This window comes from Pan paniscus, chromosome 1 (assembly GCF_029289425.2).
Source record: "Pan paniscus chromosome 1, NHGRI_mPanPan1-v2.0_pri, whole genome shotgun sequence".
Lineage (NCBI taxonomy): Eukaryota > Metazoa > Chordata > Mammalia > Primates > Hominidae > Pan > Pan paniscus.
The window spans coordinates 93302411-93318133 of NC_073249.2; the positions used below are offsets into that span (position 1 = coordinate 93302411).

A 15723-nucleotide genomic window follows, 5' to 3' on the forward strand; every position below is an offset into this window, starting at 1 on the left:
AAAGATACAAAAATTAGCCAGACATGGTGACAGGTACCTGTAATCCCAGCTACTTGGGAGGCTGAGGCAGGAGAATCTCTTGAGCCCAGGAAGCAGAGGTTGCAAGTCGCTGAGATCATGCCACTGAATTCCAACCTGGACAACAGAGCGAGACTCTGTCTAAAAATAAAAATAAAAAAAGATTTGTTCCCCTACTGTAGCCAGATTAATCCATTAAACCTGTACATGTGATCATGTCACTCACCTCCTTAAGACTTATCATGATGCCCTGTTGCCTTGAGGATAAAGTCCAACCTCCTAATCACAGCTTTGGGGCTTTCTGTGATCCAGCCTTTCCCTACACCTCTAACTTCACTGACCTGCCCCTCACCACCTACACCTTCTGCACTGTGTTCCAGATACAGTGGACTTCCAGCACTCCCCACATTCACCCTCTCTGCCTCCTTTTCACCGACATCTGGGGTGTCTCACCTCCTCCTTGCAGTGTCTCTTCACTCCCCAGGTGGGGTTGGGCAACCCACTTTTGTTTTCCCAAAGATCCCCATGCTTGCTCCTCTCAAAGTGCTAACTACACTGCAGTGAATTGTGGTTTATTTGTCTAGTTCCCCTACTAGACTGCCTTTAGGGACAGGGACTAGTTTTATTCATCTTCCAAATCTGACTCCTTCATTTATTACTAACTGTGTAACATAGGGCAAGTTGCTTACCTTCTCTGAGTCTCAGAGTTATTATCGGTAAGAGAGGATAGTTATAGTGTACTGACCTCACAGGTGGTCTTAAGTACGTAAAGTACTTAGAACAGGTTCTGTCTCATAGTAAACATTCTATGTATTAGTTGTTTTGTTGTTATTTCCAATAAATTAGCTCAGAGGCTTCTTTCTTTTTTGCTCAAATGCCAATTCCAAAGGTGATTCAAGGAGAATCACCAGCTAGCTCTGACCTCCCCTAAATTATAAAGCCCACTGTCCATCCCGTCTACCTGTCCTTCCCGGTGTGTACAGACATTCCTGACAGAGGAGCACTGTGGGAGCAAGCAGGGCTGAGTGGTGGCTGGCAGGTAGGAGGAGGAGGAGGAGCAGGTTGGCCCAGCAGAAGTGAGTGATAGATTGGGGTAGACTAGGGAGGTCTGGGAGGATAATCAGAGGGAGCTGTGGCTCTGGCTTTGGTGTCAGAGGTCCCTGGGATAGACCCAGGCTGGGGTGAATCAGAGGCATGGGAAGAGCAGCTATTATGTCATCTCCAGTTATAAGACAGGAAGCTCAGGGACAGGCCTGGCTAGGAGGCTACCCACTGCCCTCCAAGTGCAAGCAGAACCAGTTAGAAGAGGACTGGGGTTGGGGACCTGCTGATCCCAAGCAGAACGGGGACTGGGGTGGGCTGACTCGGGCAGGGGCTGGCGAGGAGGCCTCTGATGAGGCATGGCTAATCCTGATGCCTCCTCCCTTCCTCCCAGTGCATGCACCCCACCCTCCTCTCAGTGTGGTACGCAGATTTGCCCATCTCTTGAATCAAAGCCAGCAAGACTTCTTGGCTGAGGCAGAGCTGCTGAGGCTCCAGGAAGAGGTAGTTAGGAAGATCCGATCCAATCAGCAGCTGGAGCAGGACCTCAACATCATGGACATCAAGATTGGCCTGCTGGTGAAGAACAGGATCACTCTGCAGGTATGGGGCCCACCAGTCCTCCCCTCCCCGAGATCTGCCTGCCTCTGGAGATGTGATGCTGACCATTCTCTGCTTGCTAATCAATTTTTTTCAAAATGTTGTGGATTTTGTCACCTGACTCAGGTCCTTGTTCCAGTGGCCCTCTGCCATTCTAATAAATCATTTTGGGGGACCCATGACAGAGTAGAAAGAGCATGAAACCTAGAATCAGAATGCCTGGCTCTGCTGATTCCCAGGGATGGGGCTGTGGGTGCTCATTTCACTTCTAAGTCTGTTTTCTCATTAGCAAACTGAGAATAATGAGAATGTCCACCTCTCCAGGCCAAATATAGAGACAGATATGAAAGCTGTTTAAATCATAAATTACCATATAAATATGCAGTGACAGGGTAATAGTGATACAGTGATAGCTCCACCTCAAATGTGTGTAGCAGTCTAATAAGAAGAGATAGCAAAAGCCAAATAGACACAATTCCTCAGCCTGGCAACCCAGTTCTCTTTGGGGACTCACTCCCATGACAGGAGAGGAAACAGATGGAGTCTCAGGGCACTAGTAGGGGCCCTTCCTCACCCTAGAACTGCTTCTGTCCCCCAGCTTATGCCTGTTCCTTGAACAGCAGAAAGCCCTGGCTCTTCAAGGCACTGATTCTAGACCGTATGTTCTGTGCCCTGGGATGGCCTAGGCTAGTTGTATCACCCGCTCCTCCACCCCTGCAGGAAGTGGTCTCCCACTGCAAGAAGCTGACCAAGAGGAATAAGGAACAGCTGTCAGATATGATGGTTCTGGACAAGCAGAAGGGATTAAAGTCGCTGAGCAAAGAGAAACGGCAGAAACTAGAAGCATACCAACACCTCTTCTACCTGCTCCAGGTTAGCAGAGGACTTTCCAAGGAGAAGTCTCTCCCGTCTCCTGAGGGTCTGAGACTTCAAGGCCTTCTTGTCTGTGCCTTTGGCACCATGCAAGGTGTCCTTTCCCATAATCTTAATTCCTTATCCCCAGGAAAGGAGACTACCTCTTCCCCTGTTTGTCTGGAATGTTACTAGCACCTGGAGAAAGTGTGGTAGTGCTTTCTGCATTCCAGATTTCCATCAGGGGAAAGCCTTTCCTTATCCTATCACTGGTCCTCGAAGTGCATGGTCAGCCATTCCTGTCTCCCCTCTTGCTTGCAGACTCAGCCCATCTACCTGGCCAAGCTGATCTTTCAGATGCCACAGAACAAAACCACCAAGTTCATGGAGGCAGTGATTTTCAGCCTGTACAACTATGCCTCCAGCCGCCGAGAGGCCTATCTCCTGCTCCAGCTGTTCAAGACAGCACTCCAGGAGGAAATCAAGTAGGCTCTCCAGACACAAAGGAATGGGGAGAGAATGGGTTAAGAGATGCCCCTGTTGGCTCCTTCACAAGGTGACAACTTGTTGAGGCTTAAGGGTAGAAATGGAATCAGAAGACCTCTTTTCTCTACCTCCTGTGGAGAAACCGTAAAACATCTGGGAGAGCACAGTGGGAGGATATGGGCTGACATGCTAACACAAAGGATGAGAGAGATATCAAGACATTCCTTAAGAGCGGGGACACCAGGGCAGGCTTTGAGAGCCAAAATCTCAAAAAGGAAAAGCAACGGTATGTCCTACACAGAGGCAGAAGACTGGTTTCAATGACCTCTTAAACCACAGGTCAAAGGTGGAGCAGCCCCAGGACGTGGTGACAGGCAACCCAACAGTGGTGAGGCTGGTGGTGAGATTCTACCGTAATGGGCGGGGACAGAGTGCCCTGCAGGAGATTCTGGGCAAGGTTATCCAGGATGTGCTAGAAGACAAAGTGCTCAGCGTCCACACAGACCCTGTCCACCTCTATAAGAATTGGATCAACCAGACTGAGGCCCAGACAGGCCAGCGCAGGTGAGCACATGGGCAGAGGGAGGAGCTCTCTTTGATCAGCTGTGTCTTGATCAGCTGTGTCTTGGACCCTACTGGGGAAGCTTGGGTGTACTTTGAAGGTGGCATATAAATGGGCATGCTGATTTATGCAAATATGACACCAGCTTTGTAGGCATGAATAAGGTAGTCTTTTAGACCCCCTCTGATAATTAACATGAAACTGATGTAAATGACTTCAGACCTGGTGGGCTTAACATAAAATGAGTACAGATGAATATGCAAATGTGCTTAATTGCTATGTCAGTGCTTGCAAATGATGTGTCAAATTTGGTGGTAGTAGGGCCGGACATAGTGGCTCACGCCTGTAATCCCAGCACTTTGGGGGGCTCAAGGTGGGCAGATCACCTGAGGTCAGGAGTTTGAGACCAGCCTGGCCAACATGGTGAAACTCTATCTCTACTAAAAATATAGGTCGGGCGTGGTGGCTCACGCCTGTAATCCCAGCACTTTGGGAGACCGAGGCAGGCGGATCACGAGGTCAGGAGATCGAGACTATCCTGGCTAACATGGTGAAAGCCCATCTCTACTAAAAATACAAAAAATTAGCCGGGCGTGGTGGCAGGCGCCTGTAGTCCTAGCTACTCGGGAGGCTGAAGCAGGAGAATGTCATGAACCTGGGAGGCAGAGCTTGCAGTGAGCCGAGATCGTGCCACTGCACTCCAGGCTGGGCGACAGAGCGAGACTCTGTCTCAAAAATAAAAAATACAAAAATTAGCCGGGTGTTGTGGCGCACTCCTGCAGTCCCAGCTACTCGGGAGGCTGAGGCAAGAGAATCACTTGAACCTGGGAGGTTGCGGTGAGCCGAGATCGCACCACTGCACTCCAGCTCTAGGCAACAGAGTAAGACTCTGTCCCCCCGCAAAAAAAAAAAAAAATTTGCTGGGAGTTAGGATATGGACTCCTATTGATAGGGGTATAGAAGAATATTTCTATTTACAGATGAATAGGCAAATGAGATAGTGGGAGAGATAGGTTGCCCTTATAGCCTGGGGTCATTACTCAGGTCCCTAGGTGCTAGGGAAACCTAGCCACAGAGGCGAACAGGCAATCCTGGTGGCTGCTCTGGATGGCACAGGAGGCTTTAGGTGAGGGAACTATAAGGCTCTGGCCCAGCCTCTCCATTATTCCAAACTCCCAAAGACTATTTGCAGCGCAGCCGCCTGCTTGTCATCTGTTCCCCTTAGAAGGGTCCCTAGATTCCAGGTTCTCTGTTCCTTCCTACATTCTTCCAGCTTCCCTGTAGATACTCCAACTCTTCTTTACCTCCCAACTGCATTTCTCCAGTCCTTTCTCTCATTCTGGCCCTTTCTCCTTTAGCATGCTGAGCTGTCCTTAGCACATCCGTATGAGATCTTGTTGTTAGACAAGCATTTAAGGAATAGGGCCTTGGGGAAGGAGGCCATTGGAGGGGGCTCCTTCTTACACCTTGTCTCTCTCTGCTCATAGCCATCTCCCATATGATGTCACCCCGGAGCAGGCCTTGAGCCACCCCGAGGTCCAGAGACGACTGGACATCGCCCTACGCAACCTCCTCGCCATGACTGATAAGTTCCTTTTAGCCATCACCTCATCTGTGGACCAAATTCCGTATGTGCAACAGCCCCACCCCAGCCTACGCATGGGATTTCAAGAGGGCCAGGCCACCATGGGGAGCAGAGCAGGGTGACAGTCCTGCAGGGAGGAAGGCAGGGAGGGAGACGGAGCCAGGGGTACTCAGAGGGGTTCCTGAAGAGATGTGGGGAATGCTCGAAGCTCCTGCTAGAGAGCTGAGCTGAGAGACGGCGTGCAAGTCTGTGTGTGGCCTGGTAGGATGTCAGTGGAACCAGAGAAGGGACCCTAAAATGATCTCAGGGACACTTTATTAGCTAAGAGCAAATGAGGAGAAAATGGGACTCTTCAGTTCCCAATATCAAAAATAAATATTTTAAGCCCATAAAGTACTTTATAGTTCTCTCTTTTCTTAAAATTTAGTCAATACATTTGGTTTTCTACATTTATTTTTGACACATGATAATTGTACATATTCATAGGGTATAGTGTGATGTTTTGATACGTGTATACATTGTGCAATGAATGATCAAATCAGGGTAATTAGCATATCTATTACCTCAAACATTTATTTCTTTGTGGTGAGAACATTCAAAATCCTTCTAGCTATTTTGAGATATACAACACATTATTATCAACTATAGTCACCTTCTGTGCAATGGAGCACCAGAACTTATTCTTTCTACCTGGCTGTAACTTTGTACCCATTGACCAACCTCTCCCCATCCTCTCTCCCCTTCTCCTACCCTCCCCAGACTCCAGTAACCACCATTCTACTCTCTACTCCTGTGAAATCACCTTTTTTAGATTCCACATATGAGTGAGATTATGCAGTATTTGTCCTTCTGTGTTTGGCTTATGTCACTTAACACGAACCTCTACGTTCATCTATGTTGTCGAAAATGACAGGCTTTCATTCTTTTTTTGTTTGTTTTTCTTTATTTTTTATTATTATTATTTTTAAGACAGGGTCTCACTCCATTGCCCAGGCTGGAGTGCCCAGGGCAAGATGAGGATGTTGAAAGGGGGAACCCACAGAGTTTATAACCCTGCTCCCCAAACCTGGAGAACCGGATTAAGAGTTTACAATTAGGAGTAAGAAAAGATTGTTCTAGGCTTAAGAAAGTAAAGTACACAATGAGCTGTAAACTTCTGTCTCTGGTACCCTAGGAGTGGAAATTGCTTTTAAGTGAATTTAATTACATTTGTAGGTGGCACATCCATAATAGGAATAATAATGATAATACAGTCTAGCACATTTGAATAGTACTCTACCATTATACTTACTCTCGCAGACATAATTTCACTTGATCCTCAAAAAGCCCTGTGAGAAGAGAAGGCAAGAATGATCATTCCCATTTTCTAGACCAGGGGACAGACTTACAAAGGAGAAGGAAATAGTCTAAGATAATATCTCTGGTTGGTGGTGGAGTCCAAACTGGAGCTTCTCCTCCCGGCTCACTGATCTCCTTGGGGCCCTACCTCTAGCCCAGACTAGGCCACTCACAGATGCTCTGTGACAGCTGACAAGGTTGACTACCTCGGAGCCACCTAGGCTGTCCTAGGACAGGGTTTTGGCTGTGAGTGTCAGATACCCAAGCTTTAGGTTAATGGTGCCTCTGGGGGATGGGGGATGGCTATGGTGATCTGGGGTGCTCTGCAGGGGACCCAGAGAGTCTCAAAGAAGAGGTTCTCGAGCCAGGTTGGAGGCTGTGTGAGAGATTTAGTAGATGATAGGGCCCTGGTCCTGACTACTGACACAAGGCAGGAGGAAGGGACAAGGCCCAGAGACGTTTGGAGGAAGGCAGCAGGGAGCTGGCTATGGCTAGTGGAGGGACAGTGCTTGAGCTCCACTCTGGAGTGGCTGAGCCTGGGGGAGAAGAGACAGCCAGGCACTCAAGCTCTTGTCTCTGGCAGAGAGAGATGGGCAGAGGCACAGGCACGCGCACCTGTTTATTTGTCCCCAGGTATGGGATGCGATATGTGGCCAAAGTCCTGAAGGCAACTCTGGCAGAGAAATTCCCTGACGCCACAGACAGCGAGGTCTATAAGGCAAGTGTTGTCTCCCCACCCCCACCTCCCAATCCCTCCTTTGCTTTGCTGGTACCTGCAATCCCCAGACTGAGATAAAAACACAAAAAATCCTATGCCATAAAAATCCAAGGAGGGAAATATGCTGCCCCCTATAAATGGAGCCTGGCTCACCCACAGGGCTTCAGGTGGCAGATGGCTCACGCTGGGGTGTGAGCGAACAGAGTGGGCAACACTGGCTTCTTGTCAGGAGATCTGGGTTCAAGTCCCAGCTCTTGCTCAGGTTTGCTGTGTGGCCTTAAGCAAGTTGTCTGCCTGCTCTGGGCCTGTTTTCTTTGAAGTGAGGGGGTTGGCCCAGGTGTCCCTTCCAGCCAAGCAAGCTGAGAATGTGGGGCCGCACCAGTCAAGGCGGCCCCTGGACACTTCTGGGAGAGTCTCCTCTGCCCTCAGGTGGTCGGGAACCTCCTGTACTACCGCTTCCTGAACCCAGCTGTGGTGGCTCCTGACGCCTTCGACATTGTGGCCATGGCAGCTGGTGGAGCCCTGGCTGCCCCCCAGCGCCATGCCCTGGGGGCTGTGGCTCAGCTCCTACAGCACGCTGCGGCTGGCAAGGCCTTCTCTGGGCAGAGCCAGCACCTACGGGTCCTGAATGACTATCTGGAGGAAACACACCTCAAGTTCAGGTCTTGGGTCCCTTTCCTCTCTGTCCCCTTTCTTCCCTCTTCTCACCTTTGACATCCCACTTGTCCCCTCCAGAATCCATGAGGACAAGAGGCATAAATAGAAGGGATGAGCATAATGAGCGGGGTGGAGGATAGGTTGTTGGAAGGACTCCCCAGTGGAGAGAAAAGGAGACTATTAAGAGAGATTGGCTTGAGGGGTCACTGGGACAGAGGTAGGGCAGGTCAGAGGGCAGAAGCTGAGACTGGAGAGTCCAAATTGGCCTGAGCAATCACTGGAGAAGGCTGGGGAAATGATGGGGACAGAAGATGTGTGGGGTGCTGGCCCTTCCCGCTCTCTCACATGCCCGCCTTCTGGACAGGAAGTTCATCCATAGAGCCTGCCAGGTGCCAGAGCCAGAGGAGCGTTTTGCAGTGGACGAGTACTCAGACATGGTGGCTGTGGCCAAACCCGTGGTGTACATCACCGTGGGGGAGCTGGTCAACACGCACAGGGTGAGGGGCTGAGATCTGGAGGGTGTTGGCTGGGTGGGCAAGGGTTTGGTAGCCTGTGATGGGGTAGTGGGCTGGCCCCAGAGGGAAGACCTGGCTCAGACCCTGCATCTCCTTTTCTTTCTCCGTCCTGCAGCTGTTGCTGGAGCACCAGGACTGCATTGCCCCTGATCACCAAGACCCCCTGCATGAGCTCCTGGAGGATCTTGGGGAGCTGCCCACCATCCCTGACCTTATTGGTACGTGCCCTCCTTAGCAGCTGGGGCCAGCTAGGGGACCTGCATGGAGGGAGGGACAGGCAGGCAGGCAGGGCATGTGAGCGTGCCCATGCAGTCTAGGTCTTGTGCCAGGCGGCTAGTTCCATACTCTCCCTCTGGTCCTGACATGGGCACAGGGACACAGATTGATGTGGAGAAGGTAGACAGACAGTAGAGGGACCCACGATCATCATGGAAAACGGTCAATGAAATGATCTGAAAGAGGCACAGGGATCAGGGCCTCATTAGGTTTCTCTGAGAAGGAGGGGTTTCCGGGCCATGGAATAGGAGGAAGCCAACTTACTGGGAGGAAGGACAGAATGAAGATGGTGATTGGAGAGAACCAGGAGCTGCAGGCTCAGGGAGGCACAGCTCCTCTACCCTCAGGGCACCCAGGGCTGAGGGTGTGGGGGTGGCACAGCCCCAGTAACACAAGGGTATGCTCTGTGGGTAACAGCCCTTCCATCGGTGCTAAGGGTTGGGGACACAGGGTAGTTCTGCAGGCCAGTGTGGGAAAACTTCCTGGAAGAGGGGCATGTGGAGCAGCCGATTTAACGTGACCCCATCGGTGCATGTGTGTGTGTGTATGTGTGTGTGCGCATGTGTGTGTGTATGCCTGTCTCCCTCTCATTCCTCACCACACCTCAGGTGAGAGCATCGCTGCAGATGGGCACACGGACCTGAGCAAGCTAGAAGTGTCCCTGACGCTGACCAACAAGTTTGAAGGACTAGAGGCAGATGCTGATGACTCCAACACCCGTAGCCTGCTTCTGAGGTGGGTGATGCCAGCCTCTGCCCCTGCATACCTGAGCTCCCCAGCCCTGAGGCCAGTAAAATGGCCTTATTCTGAGGCGCCCATTCCACCTTCTTCCTGGGCTCCCTTATCCTTCAGGAAGTTCTCCCTGAAGCCTACCTTTATTCCCCTCGCTGCAGCCTTGGCTCTTTTCCATCTGGTATCCTCAGCTTTTTGCTCTGTGTTGTACTGAAAGTAAAGGAATGGTGAAGATATTGGCAACAGCAGGTGTTTGCATATCGTGCTGTTTACCAAATGCTTTTTTCTTTTTTTTCAAGTAGAGACAGAGTCTCGCCATGTTGCCCAAGCTGGCCTCAAACTCCTGGCCTCAAAGCCATCCACCTGCCTCAGCCTCCCAAAGTGCTAGGATTACAGGATTGACCCACTGCACCTGGCCCAAATGCTTTTTTAATAAGTTATCGTTTATTCTTAGAAACAAGCTATGAGGTAGATGGTGGCTTCCCCTCTTCATAGTTGAGGAAAGACTCAGTAGTTATGTGATTTATCCAAAGTTCCACAGCCAGTGGGTTGTAGAGCTCATGTTCTAATCCCACTTTTTTTTTTTTTTTTTTTTTGAGATGGAGTCTCACTCTGTCATCCAGGCTGGAGTGCAGTGACACGAACTCAGTTCACTGCAACCTCCGCCTTCTGGGTTCAAGCGATTCTCCTGCCTCAGCCTCCTGAGTAGCTAGGACTACAGGTGCTCGCCATCATGTCCAGCCAATTTTTGTATTTTTAGTAGAGATGGGGTTTCACCATGTTGGCCAGCCTGATTTTGAACTCCTGACCTCAAGTGATCTGCCTGCCTTGGCCTCCCAAAGTGCTGGGATTACAGGCGTGAGCCACTGCGCCCAGCCTAATTCCGCATTCTTGTTGAGTGTGATGGTCAGGAGATGGGCATGGAGCTCTTCTTCCCCAGTTCTACAAAAGTGAGGGAGGACTCCCAGTAGGGGTGAGCTGGTCATCTGGGCAGAAGAGGAGCCAAAGTGCCAGCTCAAGCTCCTGCCAACAAGGCAACCCCTTGCACCCACTCATTCACTCAATAAACAAGTGAGCTGGCCAGGTGCGGTGGCTCATGTCTGTAATCTCAGCACTTTGGGAGGCCGAGGCAGGTGGATCACCTGAGGTCAGGAGTTCGAGACCAGCCTGGCCAACATGGTGAAACCCCGTCTCTACTGAAAATACAAAAATTAGCTGGGTGTGGTGGCAGGCACCTGTAATCCCAGCTACTTGGGAGGCTGAGGCAGGAGAATCACTTGAACCTGGGAGGCAGAGGTTGCAGTGAGCCAAGATCATGCCATTGCACTCCAGCCTGGGTGACAGGAGTGAAACTCCATCTCAAAAAAAAAAAAAACAAGTGAGCTGAGTATCATCTTTGTCCTGCCATCAAAGGGCTGAGAGCAGGATCGGGCTAGGGCTGAACACAGAGCACCACCAAGAGGGTGGTGGGTGTCAGATGCATTGAGAGCTAAGGAGAAGGGATGGCTGGGTGGGAAGGACATGTGTGCTCAGCTGAAGGACTCAAAGGAAGATAGTTTGTTGGGAAGGTATTCCAGGCAAGATAGTTTGTTGGGAAGGTATTCCAGGCAACGACATCCCCTATCCCTCGCTCTCTCTCCTTATATCCTAGCAGCCATGCTATAGAGCACGGTCCACTTACTCTCAGACCTCTGGCCAGTCCCATGTCCAGGCCCTTCCCCTGCCCCTTACCTCTCCTCTGTCACTGTCCTCCTTGTGCAGCACCAAGCAGCTGTTGGCCGATATCATACAGTTCCATCCTGGGGACACCCTCAAGGAGATCCTGTCCCTCTCGGCTTCCAGAGAGCAAGTGAGTAGCCGGGCTAGCCCATAGGTTCTGTCTCATTCATCCCCCACCTCATCCCACCTGCACCGCTGCTGTTTCCCTCCTCTGAACCTCACCCACATCAGCCAGAAGCAGACACCTGTGCTCACCAGTAATGAGAACTCTGGAGGCCTACAGGATGAGGGATACAGCTTTAGCCTTGGGAAGCCTCGGGCTGCAGAGTCATGGGGCCCCACCCCTCTCCCCACTTCACACACTGAAACAAGCACCAACACTAGGGCTATGGGGGGCGCTGAGAGACCGTCTGGGAATGCTCCCCTGGAAGGCCTGCACTCAGAAGAGTGGTCTGCTAGAATGCCTGGAGGCAGGAGAAGGTAGTAGGCAGGTGGGGGGCCAGGGGCAGGTTGGGCCCGCTGGAGTGAAGACTGAACCAGGGTCTTCCCAAAGAAAAGGTGGGGATGGCCAGTAGAGGTATGTCCCAAAACAGAACAGACAGGGAAATGCCCCCAAACATCCTGTGCCGTCAGAAAGATCCATTGTTGGGAAGTCACAGCTAGTGTCTGTCCGGAATCCTTTATGCCATGGCCTGGGTTTGGGTCTCCTTTGGGCCACTCCTCCCCTGTGGTGATCTATGAGGCCCTCCCATGTGTGACACCATGTATTATGGTGTTATACCTTGATATTCTTCATAAGCGATGCCCTGCCCCAGCCATATCCTGCAGAGGCTGGGCTCTGGGGCACTTTCTTAATGATACGCAGAAAAATGCTCAGGCCTCCCTTTGTTGCTGGTGCCCATGGGACCTTCACTGGTGTGGGAGCAGAATGGTAGGACCTGGTAGACCCCTCCAGCGTCTGTGTGTCCCCAGGAAGCAGCCCACAAGCAGCTGATGAGCCGACGCCAGGCCTGTACAGCCCAGACACCGGAGCCACTGCGACGACACCGCTCACTGACAGCTCACTCCCTCCTGCCACTGGCAGAGAAGCAGCGGCGCGTCCTGCGGAACCTGCGCCGACTTGAAGCCCTGGGGTTGGTCAGCGCCAGAAATGGCTACCAGGGGCTAGTGGACGAGCTGGCCAAGGTAACAACCTGGGCCTGGGCTCCGTGTGCCTGTGTGTACGTGTGTGTGTGCGTGCATATACATGTTAATCCATAGTGTTGGTGGGCCCCTCCTGATGAGTCTTCACCCAAAATTGTCTCCAGCCAGAGGAAGGCTGAGGGTCCTTTTTGAAGGAAAGATTTTTTTTTCTTTTTTTCTTTTTTTTTTTTTTTGAGACAGTCTCACTCTCATCCAGGCTGGAGAGCAGTGGTGTGATCCTGGCTCACTGCAACCTTCACCTCCTGGGTTCAAGTGATTCTCCTGCCTCAGCCTCCCAAGTAGCTGGGATTACAGGTGTGCGCTGCCACGCCCGGCTAATTTTTGTATTTTTAGTAGAGACATGGTTTCAGGCCATGTTGGCCTGGCTGGTTTCGAACTCCTGACCTCAGGGTCCGCCCATCTTGGCCTCCCAAAATGCTGGGATTACAGGTGTGAGCCACTGCACCCAGCCAAATTTTTGTATTTTTAGTAGAGACAGGGTTTCACCATGTTGGCCAGGCTGGTCTCAAACTCCTGACCTCAAGTAATCTGCCCACCTTAGGCTCTCACAAAGTGCTGGGATTATAGGTGTGAATCACCACTCCTAGCCTGAAGGAAAGATCTTGAAATTAGTTAGAGAGGAGGGTGTTCTTGCAACTCTCTCTTTTTTTTTCTTCCCCACATTAGCTGGGTAATGTGCCCAGGTCAGAAGGTTTGAGAGAAGCATATCTCACACAAGAGCATGAAAACCCAATCCTCAGCTTATGACCTACAAAAGTATCCTTGCAACTTTCTTTTACTAAAAAACAAAAAGCCTTGAAACCAGTTAGTCCTCAACGGGCAGAGGCCCTGAGGACATGCCTTGAGGATTTGGAATACCATCCTTGAGATTTTCCTTCTAGGAAAACAGCCCTGAAGCCTGTTCTTCCGAAGAGCCTCACAGTGTGTAGCTCCTGGGCCTGTGTCAGGCCCTAAGGCTCTCCTGCCAGGAAGGACCACTCATTCCTCCATCTGTTCCCCAACCCCAGGACATCCGCAACCAGCACAGACACAGGCACAGGCGGAAGGCAGAGCTGGTGAAGCTGCAGGCCACATTACAGGGCCTGAGCACTAAGACCACCTTCTATGAGGAGCAGGGTGACTACTACAGCCAGTACATCCGGGCCTGCCTGGACCACCTGGCCCCCGACTCCAAGTAGGTGCTGCTTTCCCGTACTTGGAAGGTTACATGTGACTTCTCACCCCTGCCCATGTCACCTTTGCCCTGCTATCTCCCAGCTTTGAAAGGGGAATCTCACCCAGCACAGCACAGTCCCTTCCTAAGTCTGGTCTTTGAGCCTCATTTACAAAGTCTTGGGCTCAAGTGCAGCCCCCCTCCTCTGTCTTCCATCAGTGAGAAGTCTTCCTCGGGGTCTCATTTCCTTTCCAGCCACAGAAAACAAGTTTCTTTGGTGGTAAAGTGTTTATTGGATGAATTCTCTGGGGCCTTCTTTTAATCAGGAGTTCTGGGAAGGGGAAGAAGCAGCCTTCTCTTCATTACACTGCTGCTCAGCTCCTGGAAAAGGGTGTCTTGGTGGAAATTGAAGATCTTCCCGCCTCTCAGTATGTGTCTTTGGAGGGCAGGATGTCAGCCCCTTCCTGTCCTCTAACCTGGGGGTGGAGCTCTGGGCTGGGCACCGGGTGGAAGAGAAGAAGCATGGTCCCGATCTTGAAGGAGCTGCTAGAATGATGGTGGAGACAGAGCATGCCCTGACAGAAAGTGAAGGGCCGTGGACATGGTCTAGCACAGTTCTAGATGCCCTGAGGCAGAGGGTACTGGGAAAGCTTTCCAGAGGTGAGAACAGCTGGGTAGGGCGGGGCAGATAAAGAGATGGTGTGGGGAGCAGAAGTAAAACGGAGAAGACAGCGAGCTGGGCCCTCTGGGAGTGACAGAGGGAAAGCTGGTTCTGGATGACACCGCTGCCCAGGGTGAGGAGCAGTGGGTGCAAGAATGTGGCTGTAGCCCTGGAAAGAGGCAGTGGGTTCCTGTTTTGAATCCTGTTCCTGACAGCTTCAGAAACGTCATCTTTGACATCACGCCGGGAGATGAGGCAGGAAAGTTTGAAGTAAATGCCAAGTTCCTGGGTGTGGACATGGAGCGATTTCAGCTTCACTATCAGGTGAGGGGACAGTCCCATGAGCCTGCAGGACATCTGCTGGGCTTTAGGTGCTGGCCTGAAGAGAGCAGCTGGCCTCACTTTCCTAGTCCTCAGATGACACCAGCTCAGTTTTTCACCCAATCAGTATCGTCTGTTCCTGAAGAGAAGGGTGGGGGTCTGTGCAGCCCAAGCCCCCCTTTCCCCATGCCCTGACACAGACCCCACTGGCAAGCATCAGGGAGAGTGGAGTGGGCTGCTGGTGTCAGAAGCAGGATTAATATTTGAAGCCCTATCACATGTCAGGGACTTTACATGTTACCTCCTTTAATCCTCTCCACAGCCCTGAAGTATTATCCCTAATTTACAGGCTCTAGGCTAAAAGGTTAAGAAGCTGGCTAAGTCATAGGCCAGTGTTCAGGAAAGGAGTGAAGCAACGGTGTTTTTGGTTGTGGTTGTTGTTGTTGTTGCTTTTTTGGGTTTTTGTTTGTTTGTTTTCTTGAGACGGAGCCTTACTCCGTCACCCAGGCTGGAGTGCAATGGCACAATCTCAGCTCACTGCAACCTCTGCCTTCTGGGTTCAAGCGATTCTCCTGCCTCAGCTTCCTGAGTAGCTGGGATTACAGGCGTGCGCCACCACACCGGCTTTTTGTGTATTTTTAGTAGAGATGGGGTTTCACCATGTTGGTCAGGCTGGTCTCGAACTGCTGACCTTGTGATCCGCCCGCCTCAGCCTCCCAAAGTGCTGGGATTTACAGGCATGAGTCACCATGCCCAGCCGAGCAGTAGTTTTTAATCCAAATCTTTTTGCTCTGATGTTTTGCCTTTTGAGTAAGAAAAATGATTTTGGCCGGGTGCAGTGGCTCACGCCTGTAATCCCAGCACTTTGGGAGGCCGAGGCAGGCGGATCACGAGGTCAGCAGTTCGAGACCAGCCTGGCCAATATAGTGAAACCCTGTCTCTACTAAAAATACAAAAATTAGCCTGGTGTGGTGGCACCTGCCTGTAATCCCAGCTACTCAGGAGGCTGAAGCAGGAAAATCGCTTGAACCTGGGAGGCGGAGATTGCAGCGATCCGAGATCGCGCCACTGCACTGTAGCCTGGGAGACAGAGTGAGACTCCGTCTCAAAAAAATAAATAAATAAAATAAGAAAAACAATTTCAAGCCCTGGTTCTGCTTGAGTTGACATTTGATCAAGTCACTGTACCTCTCTTGCCTCAGTTTCCTCATTTGTGAAGTGGGATTTCAATGCCCTACTTCAGTGGCCAGTGCCACTGGTGACTGCAGAAGGCCCCATGATGTGAG

General features: G+C 51.2%; 1 protein-coding gene and 1 non-coding gene across 4 annotated transcripts in view; one reads left to right on the top strand and one right to left on the bottom strand.

Annotated features, from left to right (window-relative positions):
* Nucleotides 1–15723, top strand: part of IQGAP3 (IQ motif containing GTPase activating protein 3) — a 50778-nt gene that overhangs the window by 30776 nt on the left and 4279 nt on the right. For all 3 annotated transcript variants that reach the window (XM_063604520.1, XM_063604517.1, XM_003821051.4), the window contains 15 exons: nucleotides 1454–1662; nucleotides 2380–2532; nucleotides 2833–2996; nucleotides 3337–3561; nucleotides 5047–5187; nucleotides 7116–7200; nucleotides 7630–7862; nucleotides 8222–8354; nucleotides 8488–8590; nucleotides 9257–9383; nucleotides 11142–11229; nucleotides 12072–12284; nucleotides 13310–13476; nucleotides 13782–13883; nucleotides 14332–14440. In XM_063604520.1, the coding sequence (XP_063460590.1) occupies nucleotides 1454–1662; nucleotides 2380–2532; nucleotides 2833–2996; nucleotides 3337–3561; nucleotides 5047–5187; nucleotides 7116–7200; nucleotides 7630–7862; nucleotides 8222–8354; nucleotides 8488–8590; nucleotides 9257–9383; nucleotides 11142–11229; nucleotides 12072–12284; nucleotides 13310–13476; nucleotides 13782–13883; nucleotides 14332–14440 (2252 nt within the window). The remainder of the gene's footprint in view (nucleotides 1–1453; nucleotides 1663–2379; nucleotides 2533–2832; nucleotides 2997–3336; nucleotides 3562–5046; nucleotides 5188–7115; nucleotides 7201–7629; nucleotides 7863–8221; nucleotides 8355–8487; nucleotides 8591–9256; nucleotides 9384–11141; nucleotides 11230–12071; nucleotides 12285–13309; nucleotides 13477–13781; nucleotides 13884–14331; nucleotides 14441–15723) is intronic.
* LOC112438727 (small nucleolar RNA U13) lies at nucleotides 12963–13062 on the bottom strand. The gene has a single exon (XR_003027099.1). It is a non-coding gene; the product is annotated as a small nucleolar RNA U13 (small nucleolar RNA).